General features: G+C 34.4%; 1 protein-coding gene across 1 annotated transcript in view; it reads left to right on the forward strand.

Moving 5' to 3' along the window:
* Positions 1–202: 202 nt before the first annotated feature.
* Positions 203–20,948, forward strand: part of LOC123530394 (acetylcholine receptor subunit beta-type acr-3-like) — a 115,759-nt gene continuing 95,013 nt past the window's right edge. Inside the window, exons 1-4 of the mRNA XM_045311164.2 lie at positions 203–210; positions 1,202–1,452; positions 3,587–3,740; positions 6,177–6,357. Coding sequence (XP_045167099.2) covers positions 203–210; positions 1,202–1,452; positions 3,587–3,740; positions 6,177–6,357 — 594 coding nt within the window. The remainder of the gene's footprint in view (positions 211–1,201; positions 1,453–3,586; positions 3,741–6,176; positions 6,358–20,948) is intronic.

The following is a 20,948-nucleotide window of genomic DNA, read 5'->3' on the forward strand; positions in this document are numbered from 1 at the left end:
GTTGCCATATAATCAATGACTGAGTCGGTGTGACATTAAACAAACAAAATCTGAAAATTAATGAATATGATTCATATTTTAGGTTTCTACCTGGATGTACGCAGTAACTGAGTTAAGTCTTAGTTCTTCCATTCTAAAGGTCAACCTTGACCTGTACTAGCAGCATGGTGAATGGGAAATTACTGATACATCTGTGGCAAATATGACGAGGTTAGTATCATGTTTTATCAAATATCTAAATTCAGTTAAGTCACAAAAAAGACGTAAACGTCGATATTAGGTTAGAAGGTATTAAATGCCTCCGCTATTATTTTCTGTGTAAAATTGACAAATTATAACATGTTTCAGGTTAATCAGCATTTATGGTCTTTCACTGCTTGTCTTGAAGCCTTGTCTTTAAGGTAGGTCTTAAGGCAATCAAAAATTAAAAAAAATAACAAAAAGCAATATGGGGTTAACCATAATGCAATGAAACCATGGTCTGAGACACATGATGCAAACGCCAATATCTCGTAGAAAGAAATTAGGAAATATCTACTCTCACTCTTATTTCACTAAACAGCTTCACACAATGTTTGAAGCATATAGCGTAGCTTAAAATCATCTGCAGACATTCCTCGTTAAAATCAAGCCTCAATAAAGCTTATACCTGGCATGAAAATGACACTATATTATTGATATGGACTATATTCGTGTGGACCACGGAGGCATATCTTGCGAATTACTACCTTCTTACCTTTTGAGAAATACTACGCATGTCTGTTTCGTAACGGAGCTTATGAAATAAGGAAGCAATAATTCTTGGAGCATGTATGGCGCCATAATAGTTGATCGACGTGATGTCAGTGTTCTTAAATAAAAAAGACTGATGACAGATTTGTGCAGAATAATATACAACCGTTTTGTCGCGAAATAAATAATGCGCTCTAAAAGATTATGTTCTACTGTTTCATATTCTATTTTAACTGCGTTACTATTTTGCATACATATTTTACATACTACATTGATATACGGTATAAGTGTTTATTCCATAGATTTCATTAAATAAAATTTATTTTTTCCTATTTTCTCTAGGATACTGATGACAGTATTGTGGTCATTTAAAGAAATGACATAAATTTGGCGGTGTTTCAAAAAGGATTGCATTAAAATTTAACTTTTCAGTTATTGACAAAAATGGGGATGCTGTTTTGTATTTCAGAGATTTAAATGGTTACCTGTTGCCATCAGTTAAGTTTACGGTTCACCTTAAGAGGAAATATTCCTACTATCTGATGAACATGCTTCTTCCGGTTGTCGTCCTGGCTGCAATGGCGCCATTTGTATTCGTGTTGCCAGTGGAGAGCGGAGAGAAGATCGGATTTGCTCTGACAATTCTGTTGTCATTGTCAGTTGTTATGACAATTGTGTCTGAAAATATACCGCCAACATCAACCCATATATGCGTTCTCAGTAAGATTTTTTATTCATTAACATTAAAATGAGGGAAACGGGGCATATGTTACCATTGTCCATACATGTGTGTGTGTGTCGAGCTATGCGCACGATTAAACTTTTTTTATGATATCTACGATGGCAAGACAAAGGGTCGCATCTAGATCCCTAGCTGAAAGGTAAGGATGAAAAGTAAACGTCAATGGATAAAGGTCATTTTTCTTGTGCATCATACCTAGCTTTTATGCTTGAATGGCTATACAAAAACCTTGGCAGAAACAAACACCAGGGGCCGTATTTATAAAGCATCTTAAGTATAAGTATAAGAAATTGATTATTTACTTAAGTATTACTTAAGTAAGAAATTAATTTTACTTAGGTATATTTGTTATTCATAAAACAACTGAATAAGTAATTCTTGGCTTTTATTGTGGACGAAAACATTTAAAAAAACAACATTAATTTCAGACAGATACAACATGCACAATTATGTTTCAAGTGCTTTTATCTGAAAAAAAAACAACAATCTTATCGTACTCACGACGCCATTTTGTTTTCTGACTTAAGTGATTTCTTACGTATCTTAAGTTTAAGCAGTTTTATGAATAGGACTTAAGTTTTTTACTTATACTTAAGCTGAAATCACCACAAACTTAAGTAAAATCTTCAAATTAAGTCAAAACTTATACTTAAGATGCTTTATGAATACGGCCCCAGAACAAGATAAAATGTCACATTTAGGACACGTAGTCTGCTTTAAAGATCAAGGTCAAATTTCGAGGTAAAAACGTATTATTTTTCGTGTCTGGTCTAGAACGCTGTATGTATGGGGTAAAGAAGTAACTATGCACAAACACAATTGATTATATACAAGACTACAGGTAGACCCTAGACTAGAGGTACAGGTCAATCTCAGAAGCCATAAACTATAGTTCTGTTACTTTTGTATCGGTGAACGAATACTCACATAGTTTGGCATAAACATTCACCATTACTAGATGATATGCTGCGTGTACGACATGGACACCTAACTTAAAGGTCAAGGTCACACTTAGAGGTTTAAAAGATTTTACTTATATTTCTTTTTCGGTCGATAACTTTTGTATTTTGTACACGTAGATTGATATTCAAATAGCATATCTCAGTCATTCAACATAACAATACGAATTGTCAGGTACAATTTATAGACCTCTAAATATCAAAGGTCAGGGTCATATTTAGGGGTCAAAGATATTATTCATTTTTCTTTTTTCGTCTTTAATTCAACACGATAACAAGAAAATGTAATTTAAATATTCATGGTCGCGAACACATTTAGGGGTCAAAGATATTACGCCATTTTTTTGTCGTGTTCATAATGTAACACCGTCATAAGACCATGTAATATAAAGATTCAAAAGTGAAAAAAAATGTACAGTCATATCCCAAACTACAGTATTACAAAGTGGACATTACTCACAGGATTCGCATTATCCAGTGTCCTAACATCACATAGCGAGAATCATATGTGCCCTAGCCTGCTGAGACAATTTTAATTGCGTGTTTGATGAGACTCAAAATCAAAACTTTCTTGGTATCTACATATGTTATGACAAGGAAAATGTTTTTGAAATAATACATACTTTGCATCTATTGTAGCTAAAATGTTTTGACTGATATGGTTAATGTGGTTAACCCTTACCCTGCTAAATTTCTAAAATCGAATGGTCCATCATTCAATTTCACCATACCATTTATCATTCGAAGGGGTGTTCACTGAAAATTCACTGACTGAATTGCGAACAGTGCAGACAATGATCAGCCTACACAGACGTGCAGGCTTATCTTGGTCTGCACTGGTCGCAAAGGCAGAATCGAATCGCTTCACGCTAGCAGGCTAAAGGTTAAAATGTGTGCATTCACCACTTATGTAATAAATCATCGATTGCAAAGGTGCATGCGTGGCCGGCCGCTTGGTTAGTGCCACTGACTTCGAACCACTCGCTCCTCACGACTGTAGGTCAGAAAGTCTGCTAAAGAATTAGAATGCTTTAATGTAAGGACATTCGTCCGTTGGTTTTTGGCACATATAGCACACTGAAGTTTGAAATTGCCATCCTAAATTTAGTCCTAATTTCAATTAAAATCCAACATATACTTAATTTAATTGCAGGTGTTTATTTACTGACCACGTTCATCATCTGCTCGCTGGAAACCTTGTTAACCGTTTTCACGTGCAAATTACACGAGCTTCACAATAAAACATATGTAATGGGTAGTGGGTGTCAGAAAGTGGCTCGGGTCCTTGCGAAAATTACGAGATACAGGTTAGTATCCACCAGCGTTGCTGGGTTCCCGTAATTACAACATACTGTTATTCGACAATTTCTTTAATAAAATTGATTACACATCCAAGAGTAGTAATAAAAACTATTCAATTTTTCAAATATATACATGTATATTACTTTTGTGCTTATCGTTGCTGCATTTTTGTACCCCACGACTACAAATTTGTATGCAGGGGACAGAATCTGTGCGATCCAACTCTCCTCATCCCCTTGACGCAATTTAATGAAACTTCACAAAAGTGATCAGTAACAACAGTACTTGTGCATTGTGCATGTTAGGTTCTTTCAGAAAAAAATATCTGCAGAGTTATGGGACTTTGTTGTTTGTTACTTAACTAAATACATAGAAACAATCTTGTGCACATCATCTCTCCTCATCACCTGGGCACAATTTAATGAAACTTCACAAAAGTGATCAGTAACAACAGAAGTTGTGCATTGTGCATGTTATGTTCTTTCAGAAAAAAAAATCTGCAGAGTTATTGGACTTTGTTTTTTTGTTACTAAACCATACGAGTATACATTAACACAATTTTGTGCACACCCTCGTCATCCCCATGACAAAATTGAATGAAACTTGACACAAGTGATCAGTAACAACAGGTGTTGTGCATGGGGCATATTCGGTTCTTTCAGAAAAAAAAAACTTGCAGAGTTATGGGTTTTTTATTATTTATTTATTTTTTTATTTGTTAACATACTATGTACATACAGTCTGCATATGCAATCTTGTGCGCGCTAAATCTTCCGAACCCTAGCACACAATTTAATGAAACTTCACACAAGTGATCAGTACCAACCCAAGTTGTGCATGGTGAATGTGACGTTCTTTTGGATAAATACTCTGCAGAGTTATGGGATTTTTTTTTTTATTAGCCTCCATGTACCATCTCTCGACCCAGTTTTACACTATTTTGTGGTAATTATATAGGCTAAAAAACAATCAAATATAAGATATTGACATTGATTGGTAGACTGACCCTTTTCGAAGCTGTGTATTCTCTTTTGGGATGTTCACTTCTACTACATGACGTAATACAGGTATGTACATGTAGGTAAGTTTGATCGATAATCACATTCTACAAAGAACCAATTCTCGACCTTTCACCAGTACTGCCTTTACGGTGTCATGACCCAAATCAGACAAATATTTCAGCAATAAAATTTAATGCATTTATTTAAATAGTCCATAAGTTTATATATAGTCTCATCAAAATGAGAAAATTTGTACACATGTATGTGTTAGATCTGACAGACGGGAAACATATCAAAACATAAATAATTAGATTTTCTTGCAAATTTTATGATGTCAGTGTACTTTGTCAGTTAGAAAGGGATATGAATAAAATATTCTATAAAACACTTACCAATACTTTGCTCAAAACTGGCAAAAAACAATGAAAATGCCAATAGATTAGTCAAGTACCTTTGCAAAGAGCGGTAATTCGATTATTTATTGAAATCAATCGAGAGATGGTAGCGTTCGATAATTGGTACAAGGAGGCTAACATACAGACTGCATATGCAATCTTGTGCGCGCCTTATCTTCCGAACCCTTGCAAACAATTTAATGAAACTTCATTCAAGTGAGCAGTACCAACCCTAGCTGTGCACGGTGCATGTTACATTCTTTTAGACAACTATTCTGCAGAGTTATGGGACTTTTCTTCTTTTACTATACTGTATACATACAACCTATATACATACATTACATATAATTATGCAATCTTGTGTGCGTCAAAATGCAATATACTGTGTCAGTGCGTGTGGGGGTAAATGCATCACCTTTAGTGATAGCTCCAGTTATTAATTGTATTTGTTTACTGCATTTGTCGTCTCATTATTATTATATTAACAGACCATGTTCGTTCGTTCGATCATGTAGAAAGTAATATGTGTAATTAAATAACAGAATATCAGTTATCAGTTTCATTCCTCTCCTGGTGGAACATCGGAGGGGGCTATAGGAATGCCTTCCGTCTATCCGTCCGTCCGCATATCTGGATCCTGCGATAACTAAAAAATTCTTCAAGCTAGGTTCATAAAAACTGGTGTGTTAATAGAGAGCGATATGTAGATTATACACCAATATTATACTTATACATGACTTATGCTTGTAGGTCAAAGGTCAAGGTCACTTATTCTATTTCTGCTCCATTACGTTTAATTGTATTGAAGAATTTTTAGTGCTGCACAGAAATGTTCCCCATGATTAGGCTATATGCCGCGAATATGAACCCATGATTATTAGTAAAAGGTCAATGTCACTATTGAAGATCAAATAAAAAAATTCACTGGGCGGGAACTTCTGTATTGACCCTGCAATACTCGGTCACTAGTTAATTTTGGATTTATTGAATCACTTACAAAATTTTTTCGTAATAAAAAAAAACTGTTAATTTTGCACTTTTCCAGACGAAGACCCAAAACTGATGACGTGACTACAGTAAAAGAAGACAATATCGCCCAAATGATGCAAGAAAAGGTCGATTTACCGAAACAGATAGGGCGAGAAAATAGCACGTGGGCTGAAAATTTCAGCGAAGACAATCATAACGAAGTTGGAGTGAAAATTGAGTACAATTACGAAGATATGGTACTAATGTATGAAAAATTCAATTTCATCGCATTCACTCTGTTGACTTCATTAACAACACTAATTTTCATGCTAACCTTACAGGCAGGAGGAGGGTCAAACGACACTAATACAGTATAGTGTAACGTGGTTTACATGTGTCCGAATTTTATTTTCATTTTAAATGGTTAGGGAAAATCTATAGATGTTAGATTGGAGGGAGTTTTAAAAACAGTAAAAAGGTTAGGGAAAGATCAGTGCATGAAATTGATTAAAATGTAAATAGCACTTACATAAAAGATATAGAAACATACAACAGAATGAAATGTGTGAAATATTTAATGTTGTGAGAAGCGTGAGAAGAACTGCAGAAAAACTAAATTTTCTGATTTCTGAATAAAGTTATTGCCAAAAAAGTGACTTTTTTTGCATTCTGTGTTCTTACGTGGAAGTGTATTATTGTCAAGATATTTGCAGTTAGCATATACTTATATTTTATGCTAACAGTTTGTGTAACTATTTTTATAACCTTGTGAAGAACGTGAAAGTGTGGAGTAAATAGTGCTAAATAATTGGAAGTTTTTGCAATTATTAACGATGTATTATTATTAAAACTTTAAACGTGAAACTATTGATTTAGCCAGCTTTTTTTTTTGTATTTCAAATACACAAGGTAAAATGTCCATAGACCAACGGATTTATTTTTGAAACTACATTTCGAACAAAATCAAGGTGTGATCATTGGTTTGAATATCACCAGGCCGGGTATTATTCGTTTCCAAAACCCCGCACAATCAAGCGTCCACCGAATGATAAGACACCTATTTGATTCAGAATATGACCTGGTCGGGGGTTGTTAACGTCCAGCTAATGAGAAGACACCTATTTGATAAGACTGTGACTAAAAACAGACCTGGAACGTATACATATGTATTCATTTAAAAACTTGAAAATTTAGAATACAATCTCATTCGCGAAAGCATGCAATTTATTATCTCTGTTCAAATTTTATCTGTGATGTATATTCATACAGAAACCACTTGTAAAAGATCAATACTTCGTTGTAATGAAGATGAACTGCAGGACATTTTACAATGTTTGAACATGTGCAGATTGATAGCGTAAAATATTCACGTTGTTCAATGTGATATATGGATAAAATATTTATACATGTACCAGATTTAGTATTTGTATACATTACAAGACATCAATTAAAGGCATATACTTTTCTTAATTATCTTAATAATAATTTTGTTTCTATTACGATAACGTTTTTTACGTCAGATCTTGACGTTTTCGACGTTACCATTCGGTATACCAACATCGTGCGTAACGTCATGTGATATATCTAAAACTCCGGTATATACATGTACCGGATTCTAGCGATTGGAATGACGAGTATCTTTAATGTATATATTTTGAAATTATGGTAATTCTAACCATAACGTTTAGTCAGTATTCATATTATACACTAAATGCATGTGGACATGCAGTAATTGTACACTCCGGTGATAATGAGTCTGTGGCATGCGCAGAACGACCGCTCCAGGTCTGTAGTGAACAATATCGATTTTTTAATCACCTGGTCATATCCGTTTCCAAAATCCAGTACCGACAAGAGTTCAAATGAGTGATCAGCGTTTAAAATTGAGTTTACCAAAGACTTGAGCCCTTCCTATTATGCCCTGTTTCAAAGAAAACAAAGACGTTGCTAGTGATGATTCTTAACGCTTTCTATTGTTTGTAATATCTCTAGTGAAGATTTTTGGTACATTGTATATTAAATCAAATAATACATGCCTCCTCAGATGATAGTCAAGCATTGAAAATTACTACTTTTCTCAGGTTGACAGTATCCCATATCACCCTCACTAGCCTATGTTATCTATACAGCATAAATATGTTTATTGCGAATACAATCCCGATGCAACATCCTGTACAAAGTCATTGTATGTGATAACTGCAAAGAACACATTTACAGACCCTTCGTACATACTTGCGTTAACAAAACTTTCTCGTACAAAGTCAATTATTTCGCCTTCCGATAGAAGTAAAGTCCCTCATTTAAGTTCATGATACTTACTTAGTTTTTATCATCACCACAAAAATGTCTTTTTTGAAATTCTGCTGCCGAGTTCGATTATTTTTTTCCGAACGAGGACATTATGACTGTGTTATTTTTATAAATGATCTCGCGGTCTCATGTTTGTATGGAAAATACAACTTAATTTTCTTTCTATACAAAGTGCACAATGAATGTAAATATTTAAAAATTGGTGGTGGAAAGAGACCACTCATTCTGCGATGCGCAGTCGATGTCCACAGAGGCGTTGGAGAGTACTTCGTTGAAGTTGAAGTTGAAAAACAGCCTGCATAGACCCGCATCTGGGTAGGGTAGAATCAGTGTCTGAAAGGTGATCTTGAAATATATGTGTACTAAATAATGTTTGAAGTGCTTAGGCAATATGAATTTTTTAAATGACAATTCATAAAAAATTTAACATGGATGGGCATTTGGGCTGTTTTCATACAAATGGAAAGAACCATCCAGTCCTTACAGCACGTTTCTGTAAAGTATTAAATTGCCAGAAGTCCAAGTCAAATGCACTTAAAATAATGCTCAGTTCTTAAATATATACATTTGTAAAGGTATCATGGTGAGTGAAAAACGATATCTGGTAATGTGTAGCATTTTTTTCGACAATTGAAAATGAGCTAGCGCATGTATTTAAGTGCTATCTACGCAAAGCACGATATTCTCGTGTAAAAGTTAGTTTGATGTAGGGGTGTAAACGGATGGCTAATTTTCACAATTTTCTAAATTCTATCATGTGTATATATGAATATTAGTGTATTTCTAAAATTTTGGCGGCCATCTTGGCGGCAATCTTGGATTTCTAAAAACGTACCATGATGCGGCAATTGCACCCAAGATTTTCTGAAAATTGAGTTATTTCCCTACACATTGATGTATAAATCAGCTCTGGACCTTTTTTGCATACGAAACACCCCTAGGGACTGGAGTAATAGTCGGAACTGTTTTAATGGTGTCATAATCACCCTTGTTACCCGGATAATAGGAAATGATATGATAATTCCAAAATACTACAAACTGGATGAACTGTCAAACTTGGTAAGGACATTGTTTATTTCAATATTTTCTAATTACTCATTCTGATCGTTTAAAGTGTTATAACTGATTCAAAATAGTTTACAAGCTGTACCATTTGCACTAAACAATTTGCATATGGGACATATTATTCACTTTGGAAACCCTTTAACAATGTTTACATTTTACTTTTGAGAACGAGTTTGGCGATTCAAACCGTTGTCAACCTCACTTAATGGACTTTTGGTAATGAATATTATTTTGTAATTTTCAGTTATTATATAAACAATGATATGAACATGTTAGGAAGTTTTTATCTTAGATCAATTAACATAAATTTACAAATATATAAGCATATGTATTAGTCGATGGATACTGACCAAAGTGTTCACAGAAATTTCGAAGATAAAGTCCAAAATGTTATATGGATAATAGTCAACATTGTAAACTGACACGAAAAAGAAACGCAACAAGTATTGTAATAGTCAATATTTATAACCTACTGATGTTTAGTCATACAAATTTATATGTGTAATCAAAGTAAGCATAACAGAAAAAAAATTATCATCAAAAAATGAATATCGTCTGAGATCATATTTCTTTCCATGCTTCAACGTCAGTGCAGTCAATAACGCGTAAAGCCACCATTGCTCTGTATGACAGCCTATATAAGGGTGGACTTGAAGGTGTAATTTATTGTTGCCCATACTATGATTCTGCCACCATTGTACGGATAAACCTCACGCACACAGTTATTTGCGAAACGTTCGTTGCGGCGTCTGTATATTCTGACCTATCCGTCAGCGTGATGGAGATTAAATCTTGATTCGTCTCTAAATACAACAGTTCCCCACTGACGTCGTCGGTTACTTAGAGCCCAGCGTTGCTTTTCTTGACGATGACAAGAGCCTGACATCGAGCTGGACGACGCAAATTAATCCCGCGTTTACGCAAACAATTTATGACTGTGTCACGGTGAATTGGTCGTCCGAGATTTCCAATTACAACATGTGACGTGGATTGCGTGTGCGTGTGCGTGTAAGAGAGATCTTGGTGTACCAATATGTACACCTAGGTATTCAAAATGTGAATAGGTTTGTGCTATTAGTGATTATAAAAGGTAGTTGACAATCAAATACATGTATGTATTTTATATGGAATATGGAGACCGTGGGATAAAAAGGGACAGCGGGGTGGGGGGGGGGGGGGGAATAATACTTATGCACATGTGTACTTGATACCAGGAAGGTGCAAGTTGTACACTGTGCCTGTTACCCGCATAAAAATGTTAACAGGCTCATATCATCATGTTGTTACAAAGTAATTTATCAAAACATGTCCACGCACACAAAACTGGTCAATCTGTAATGGGATGTCAATGAGAAAAAAATCAATTTTGGCTATTATCCACTTTCAAAGACAACGCATGTAGGGCATTATCCATGGTCATTTTTGGCTATTATCCATTTTTCATACACAGATGCCACAAAACGGAAAAAGTAAACAACTTACTGTAAACTATGTCAGATAGTGAAATGGTAGAGTCGTATGTACAGTGTATTACAAGCATGAAAAACAATTCTAAATATTTTTTATGATTTTTCAAACTAAACTTACATGACTTTTGTAAACTATTTAACATATTGTGTATTGTATTCACACAAATACAGTGAAATAGTCTGAGTTCCATGGAAACAAATCGCCATTCGTTCTTTTTGCAACATCTCGGGGTTAAAATCTCTTATCAAGCCACAGCAACTTACCGAAAAACGTGAAATTTTCAAAATCGTTGATCGGCCATTTTATAGCATGTTGGAATTATCACATCATTTTGTATTATCCGGGTAACAAGGGTGATAATGTTAGCAAGGATGCATGCAATCATTTTAGTTGGATAAAATGAAATAGTTGGATTTCAACTTTGAAGGTAAAGGTCATACCATGATTAAGGTCATTTTTACATAGTTCTATAGGTCTTGGCGTGCGAATATGAACTAAATTGGGTAATTAATGTGGGCTGTCGGCAATCTGGTTCTTACGGACGGACTGACTAACGGACAGTTCAATCGCTATATGCCCAGTGGCATAAAAAAGATCAGCTGACTTAAGGTTAAACCCCGCAATAACCGAACAATCGGTTATCATAGCATGTTTCAAGCTGGCGTGTGAAAATCAGTGTGAAAATAACATTATTAAAGTACTTCAGAATTTTAATCTGCCTTAGAAGTCGCTGAATGGAAAGCTTAAGAATAACCGATTAATGTGATTGAAATTATAAGCCTATTAACAATTAAGAGAAAACAAACTAATCCTATTTAAAATGCACACGCCTTTTCACTGTCTTTCATGATATTATGACCCAGAAGTAAGAAAGTTTATTTGAAAATTTAGTGCCACAATTTAGAACACGATACTAATATTTTTCTAAAGTATAAAGATTATCACTGTGTGCCTAAAAAGATTTTACATAATTCAAAAGGAAAATTAAAAGTTTTAATTCAGAACATAAAACAGGGCACTGAGTCAAAAAATCGTTCACCAACTACGAGACGTTTTAAAAAAAATATTATAATAAAATCCTTGGAATAAATGAACATCGCCAACACGACCAGACCCACACTCTACAAAAACCGGCCACTCACATATAAAACACCTAACATAGCCGGCTGACCACATATCAAACACCCCGCAAAGTTGGCCACGCACATATATCTAAGTCGCTTCACAACGCAAGCGTTCATTAGAATATGGTCTACCATTTGGGTCGAAAGTCTGCTTTGCGTGCGCGCACATTTCAAAATATACGTGCACGTATAAAAATATGCTTGCACGCGTAAATATATAAGTTTATCTGTATATTTTTATACGTGCATGCGTAAATATGTAGAGCTTATATATACGTGCGCGTGTATACATAGGTGCACTTGTAATTACTCGTGCATGTAAACATTTACGAGCATCCAGAATTACGCGTGCACGCGTAGAGTTATACGTCCACGTATACTTATTTGTAAACTAGAAAATATATGGGTGCACGAGTATATTCCAGTGCCACTAGAATGTGCGTGCATGCGTAAATATATAGGTTTACACGTATATTTCAATATGCGCACGCGTAAATATGTGTTTTTTTGGGTTATTTTTAGATACAGCAGATCTAGTTGCATAATAAATTATGTTACCGACTATTTGTATTGGGAGAAAGCTTATGCAGTTCACTAGTCATAAACATTAATTTTAGTCAGAAACGTTTTGCAATTTCGAAGCTATTCAACAGCTTTAACCTTTAGCCAGCTAAATTTCTAAAATGGACTGATCCATCATTCAATTTGGGCAAAAATGATTTATTATTCGAATGGGATGGTCACTGAATTTACCGTAAATTAGAATTTCGAATAATAAATCTGTATACTAATACATGTAATAGGTCTAGCTATGTAATACGCGTTTCACAAACCCATTGAATGGCCAGAAAAGTTTTTTGCTAAAACATGACTGATTTAAATTGATCAGGAAGCATTAAGAACATAATAAATTTCATTTTTAGAAGCACCATTAAAATCTTCATACTTTGCAGTTTGTGCACATACGTGGATAAATTTTGTACTAAAATTATAAAAGTATGAAATTTCTATTTGAAAAATGGTCATTTATGAACAAATGATTCTTTTTCCCTTCTGTTTTCTATTGTGGGAATAGGGAGTGTTAGTATCAATTTTATAACGAGCAGGGAAGCATTAAGATGCTATTAAATCACAAAACATTTTACATCATTATAATAATGAAATATTAAAGTTTGTGCTCATAATTATGTGGATAAATTATGAGGCATAAAAAATATAAAAATTATTACAATTTAGATAAAATCATTTCCTATATATCTCTATAGTAGCAAAATCAATCAGTTTCGCCGATAGCGTATTTTCAAGGGAGACAATTTCACCGATAAGCCGAAAGCTGGCAATGTGACTGAATACCGGACAGTGCAGGCCATGATCAGGCTGGTCTTGGTCTGCACTGGTCGCAAAAGCAGAATCACTTGCCACCAGCAGGTATGAGAATGAACTGAACTGTCATCTCTGAAATAATCTTGAAACTAAAATCAAACTAATTCCTGTTCGTGGGTCATGCGAGTAACACAGGTAACTGTAGTAGAGATAACTGAGCCTCCATTGAAGTTTCAATAGATATTGATATACTTTGCTAAGTTGTCAATGACGACAGGTTAATTTATCTGTTCCGAGCAATGAAAAATAAATAAACAAATAAACGAAAACATGACCTGTCGCCACTTTATCAACTATTCTCAGAAAACAATATTAGTAAACTAGCTACTGTTAGTATTTCTCTATGACAACGAAATTTATAAGTTGCAGACTAAGAGTATATTCAAATGTTTCTATATCATTTTACTCATCAAAAATAATGTTTAATGTTATTTTTATTGCGAAGTTTGAGCTGGATTGAAATATTCAACTTCATGAAATATGGTGAATGCATATTTGCGAATAATATGGAAAAAGTAACACGTTGTGACCAATATAACTAAATGTTATTTTCATATTGACTTGCCACATACCTGGGTATATGCTATGTACATTTTAAATATTGACAGTCTTTCAAACATTATACCTCAGACAATGAAACCCCCGCACAGTCAGAACAAAAACTGACTGATTCTGATGTCGAAGCTTGAACTTATGTAATGGTTACTCAAGTGTCTGCTTGTGGAACATTCTGCTTCACCAACAATCATCAGTGTGCAGACCACATCTGTCACTATTTTTGTCTGTCTTGGTGTTTTCTCCTTTAAATTATGTATATTTAGGTGTTCGGTGCTTTCTCATCTCAAGTAAATTACCTACACACAGATGCTTGGTGTTTGCTCATCTTAATTATGTACAACCAGGTGCTTGGTATTTTTTTCATCTGAAGTATCTACAATCAGGTGCATGATGTTTTCTCATTTCAATTACGTACGACCAGGTACTTGATGTTTTCTGCAACCAGGTGCTTAATGATTTCTCATCTCAATTACGTACAACCAGGTGCTTAATGATTTCTCATCTCAATTACGTACAACCAGGTGCTTAATGATTTCTCATCTCAATTACGTACAACCAGGTGCTTAATGATTTCCCATCTCACTTACGTACAACCAGGTGCTTAATGATTTCTCATCTCAGTTACGTACAGCCAGGTGCTTAATGATTTCTCATCTCAGTTACATACAGCCAGGTGCTTAATGATTTCTCGTCCTAATTACGTACAACCAGGTGCTTAATGATTTCTCGTTCTTATTACGTACAACCAGGTGCTTAATGATTTCTCATCTTTATTACGTACAACCAGGTGCTTAATGATTTCTCATCTTTATTATGTACAACCAGGTGCTTAATGATTTCTCGTGCAGCCAGATATTCAATGATTAATCACTTTAATTGCGTCAACTATGTGTTCGATTTTTTCTCATTTTACTTAAGTACAACTAGGTGTTCGATTTTTTCTTATTTTAATTACGTACAACAAGATGTTCGATACTTTCCAGTCTTATTTGTGTAGAGTCAGGCGTTCGGTGTTTTTCCTGTGCTCTGTTTAGCTTACAAAATATAAATTTCGGCTTATCTACAGTCTTTGTTTTTTTTAGCTTCATATCAATTGATATTCAACAAAAAAAGACATGTATATATTTCTTGCAATAACGGAATTGGGTTAGACACACTTTTAAGAAAATATAAAAGGACGGTACTGACAGATGGTGTGCTAGTACTGAAATTGAACTTAATATCACACAAATTATAATGTAGGTAGTACGACTTGGACCGGTATAAATAGACTATTGATTAATGGCCATGTTAATTGTAGATGACTATCAACGAAATATTCTTTCTTTTTTTTAATAAAGATAATAAGGATTCACAGGGAAACGTAATGCTTGGAACCCTTTATTTTGTTAAAAATGAAAAAATAGCACTCTGGGTAAACGTCTACTTTGTACGTTTAAATGTTTTCTTCATTTTGTATGAAACTGTCAGGTTCTTTGGTTTGAAATAAAGCAATGATTGGGGAATCATAAGACTGAAGATACTGTATCCTGACCTTTCCTGATTCTTATTTCGTGCGCATTGTCCTCTAGGACCCCGTGTAATTGAAACACTTTATTGACTCAATAGCAAACCAATTTATTTTCTTTGACACAAATAAGGTACTGGAAAGTACTTCCCCCTGCAATTTGTCATGGTAAAAGATAAATTACTTGTCATTCATTGAAATGATAATTGGACAATTCCCAGGATATACAGATTTTTCACATTAATTTGTAGTTTTCTTACAGTAACGAACCACAGCAGAAACCATTAGCTAAAAGAAACATGACCTTCTTCACATTTTCCAATATTCTGGCAAAACAGAGATAGTGAAATACTATAAATGTAGTTTTTTTCTCATTCTGTGCTGTCTGCCGCATACTACTTATACAGTAACCCCTTAACTATGACCTTGAAGCTCAATGTTTTGTTTCTGCATGAATTATGAGGAGGGGTTTCTGGGGAGGCGTGTGGGGGGCGGGGCGGTGGCGGTGGAGGCTGTAAAATGTTTTCTTCTCGCAATAAGCTTAGAAAGACTTTAAGATTTTGATCAACTGTTTAGTAAAAAAGTATCAGTACTGCCCTATCGCCCTCCCCCCCCCCCCGACCCCACCCCACGTGGGACCTGTTTCGTGAAGTATACTTGGGACAAAGGATTACTGCGAATGGTATTCCCGCAAACAAGTTGATTCATTTTAACAATGTGTTATTCCTAGAACTGAAACAAAACAAAAAATATGCAAAAGCTACGGCATAAATAGAATTAGGTACATCTTTGTATTTGCGCCCTTAAATGGTTTTTTTTCTTGATGTTCTGTCTTTTGCAAAGGCACCGAGTACATGCGGTTTTTGTACTTAAGTAATGCCTACACGGCTCCTTAGATTTGCTTTCTATACAAGTTTACATGGATATTTGTATTGTCATCAGTATAGGAATCAACGCAAATGAGGACCTCACACGATATTACAAGCCTTAGTAATTTGGGCTGCTATGATCTAAGTTTTTGTCCTTATCTGGCATTGAAACCATATATGTGTATTAAGCTTTTGACACGATTTAAAGGGCTTTACTGCCGAATCGGATCAGTGTTTAGAGGAGGATGACGGTATCAATTTGGAGTAACAAGGCAGACTAAAAGACAGCTATATCCCCCGCCGCTGTTATGGATAGTGACATTTCAAAATCAAATTTTTACTGGCGCCTTCCCTAAACCTTGCACTTTTACTGCATTTTTTCACCAGTATTTATGTTTCATACTATGATCCTCTTTGTTTCTGCGCCAAACTTAAATTTTGACGTTATCGCCATTGATGTAGTTTGACGTTGACGTCACTTTGTAATGTTTATTTTCAACAGTGAAGAAGGCTAATGTAGCCGAAACGTTGGTGAAAAATAAAGTGACTTGTTAAAAAAAAAATGTTTTTTGTAGTTATGACTATCTTTAATACCTACTTATATTCGTTTTAAGAAAGGAAGTCATCAATAAACGAAATAGCTTCTTTATCTTGTCATATCTCGGGAACTTAGTTTTTACTTGACTGAATGTCAGTGAAAAGTCAATATCTACATACATGTATCTGTGTCAATTTAAATGAAATTCACTCGTTTTAAAAACAGCGGCTACTTATATGAGTATTTGGTGACTTTTTAACACATATCATGCTGGACACGATTGGTTCAGCCTTTGCGACCAGTGTAGATTGCATATCCGTGCAGTCTGATTATGATCTGCTCTGTTCGCCATTCAGTCAGCATCTTTTTTGTATGCACCCCTTTTAACAGTTAATGGTACTGTTCAAATTGAAAGATGGACAAGTTTATAATAGAAATTTAGCTGATGGATAGAGGTCGCAAAATGATATCTTAGCACCGATCAATTTTGCGGAAATTTTATTTGTAATTTGCAACAAACGTGTCTATGGCATAAGAAATTTGATAAATGTACTTTTAGAATTACGAAGATATTGCCAATAATATTGAGGGCGTTAGAATTTAGATTTGTATATGATAGGAAAATAGTGTCAACAGAAACGTATCGAATCGTCAAGGAAGTATAAAGCATGGTGACGTTTTATATTTTATATTTCAAAGAAAGAGGAAAAATCCATTATTAGTAAAAGTGCTTACGTTTACAAGTAAAGAATGTTTAAATTCCCATAAGGCTTTAAATAATATATCAAACACAGATGACACAGCTATCCAAATAGATGTTATGCATAATTACATGGTTAGGAAAGCAGTAAGAGCTGTTAAGTTCGGGAGGTAATCTAAAACAATGTGTTCCATAAAACTTTATTCTGTTTTGATAAATGTTCCAACCTTTGACAAATATTTAAGAAAACAATTATTGAAAAAAGGATTTAACAAAAAAAATAATGTATTTTATGTTCGTTATAAAAAGGTGTCAGACACATTATGAACAAAGGCATTATAAGCCTTTAACAACATGGCCGTAGATACTGTATCATGACATTCCATGATGCCGATTTTGAATACATTGCTTCTGTGTCTCTGCGTAACTGACTCAATAACAAACCTATTTATTTTCTTTGACACAAATAAGTAGTTGAAAATACTTCACCCTACAATTTGTCATGCTAAAAGATAAATTATCTGTCAGTCAGTTGGAAGAGTAATTGGACAATTCCAAGGATGCACAGGCCTTTTTCTTCTAATTTGTAGTTTTCTTACAGAGTAAACCAATGACTTATTGTTAATTTTTCTAATCGGTACATACACTGCCTTCCTTTATTTGTCCATTACCAACTTGCGATTTCTCTTACATTGATGATGGAAACTAATTTTATATGTCTACTTTGGGTTGCGATCTGACTGATCACACAAATCTGAAAAGACTTGTTGACATGTTTTATGATTCAAATCTTTTGCAAATAGGTTTTAAATTTGACTAAGCAAACGATTCTTGTATACTGGAAAGTAGTTGTTGTCCAGCTAGACATCTCAGAAGTGTATCATTGAGTTCTTACACGCTCCTGATTATATTGACACTTGAAAACCTGACATTGTTTTCAATTTTTATTCCAATGTCTCGGTAGCTTATTACATCTATTCCATCGTTATTCTACAACTTCAATTCGCTTTCTGCAATGATGATGGCATTTTTGTTGTGGATGATTAATTCTAATATGCTTGCCTCTGTTAAAACACACTTACGCTAGAATGACGTCACGTTAACGTGCGGTGACGTCAAAGTTTTTGTTGCGACCAAGAAAGAGCGCTACTATATTTTATCTACTGTTTTAGGTTAAGGACATATTAGAATCGAAATAATTTATAGCAAAACCGTGTTTAAACACTATTTATACACTCGGGCGGTTATACGTCGTACAAATAATTTCACTCGGGCTGCGCCCTCGTGAAATTATTACGCCCAACGTATAACCGCCCATCTTGCATAAATAGTGATAAAACACTCTTTTGCTATAAATTATTTCTTAAATATTTTACGCTGTCTTAACAGAAGAGGTAATACTTTTATAGGGTACAACATGCAGTAGTATATTTACCGTTTACACCTGAATATGTTTTATAGTTAGGCACTGCTTTTGCCGCCAAGAAGTGAGAATATTCTACATTTTGATATTATAAATAATAAAGAAACAATAAGATTGATAATAAAAATAATATAGATATATACTTTTAAATTGAAAAATAGAACGTATGCATTTTCATGAGTTCTTCCCCATTAGAATTTGTCTCTAATTACCAGCAATGCTTATCGAACTTCAAAAGTCAGTGCATACGCACTATCTGGCAAATAGTTTCAATGAAAATACGTAGTTATTTCCAAGATTCAGTGTGTTTTTCCGGGGGAAATGTGTCAATTCATGTAAAACAGTTTCCATTTAGAATGCTCTTTCAAACATTTCGATACAATATGCGTTAGTGACGGGACATCGGTTGGAAAACTCCAACCGATTATCGGTTGGAATCGGTTAGCAAACCGATGCGATGTATCGGAAAAATAATCGGTTGAATGTTATTTATTTTCATACTTGTTTATTCAGATAGTCATGTCTTTAAAGTGACTGTTTTACTTAAAATTCATATGCTCTTTTGAAAAATAAAGAACTACCATTAATCAGATGTTTTAAAGCTGGTTCATGGTAAACAGAAACTTGTTTAGTAATGACTAATTAGTTGCAGACAGGGAAACAACAATAAATTGCAATCTGGTTTACATACATGTATCATAGACTCATAGCTGTCATTTGTGACAGTTGACTGGTATACCTGTACCTGGAACATATCTAGCATATTGCAAGGAACTACAGATATTTCAGTCTTTCTCCGGCTGACAAAAATAGTGATTGTAGAAAATCATTAAAATTATGAATTCAGTTATTTTTCGGTAATATTAATATTTTCATACAATAGTTACCATAGCCTGACACGAATGTGTCACTTTATGTACCAGACACTTTATGTACCAGCACTTTATGTACCACTTTGGACACCTTATGTACCACATATATGATATATAGTAGATGATCATTTTTGTTTTGATTTGATGAAAATGTTTTATTTTATGTTACTTGAAATGTTTTTTTACTAAATTAAATGTTAATTGTCATAATTAATAAGGTAATTTATATGCACATAGGAATGTTAACAACATTCTATGGACTTAAGCTGATTAAATCAAAGTTGTTTTCACAGGTAATTATCACATATTGACAGTGCTACACAATGAGATATACTATATAATATATAGGTGGTACACTAAGTGTCAAAGTGGTACATAAAGTGTCTGGTACATAAAGTGACTGGTACATAAGGTGTCGCACCCGCCTGACACTACTGAGTAGTACCATGTTCCAACTACTTGTTGCTATGGCATATAACAATGCCATGAAGCTTGGTAAAAAATGATCAGATAAAAATCAGAGTTTAATCTGTTTCCATATGTACACTGGTCAGCGATATGGGTAAACGGAATTTTGGCAGAAAAAAAATTATGACAACTGCAACTGAAACACCAAAGTTCTTTCTATTGAAATTACGTCATGGACACGGAAAATTTACTGCATTAGTGTCCAGTTTCAACAGATAGATTCCCTCGGGCATACCGTTTTAAAATACGAAAATTTATCAAAGTTTCGCTAATTTTTTTGGCCCCACTTTTATTGACGCTATGGACGCCGCCATGTTAACAGCTGATCCTAACTGTAAGATGTTAAATCCATTTTCATTGGATAACTGAAACGAAATACTAACGTTTGATTGTCGGCATACTTCTGTTTTATCCGTTATGCATGCAGGTAGTCCATATTTCGGATATTTCTAAGGTAAACATGAATTCTCACGCACCGTATTTCCCTTCGGAAACCTTCGTTCATACCCGTATAGATTCGTACCCACTATCGACTCTGAGAAAACATAATCGATTATCGGA

Source organism: Mercenaria mercenaria, chromosome 13 (assembly GCF_021730395.1).
Source record: "Mercenaria mercenaria strain notata chromosome 13, MADL_Memer_1, whole genome shotgun sequence".
In the NCBI taxonomy this organism is placed as follows: Eukaryota; Metazoa; Mollusca; class Bivalvia; order Venerida; family Veneridae; genus Mercenaria; species Mercenaria mercenaria.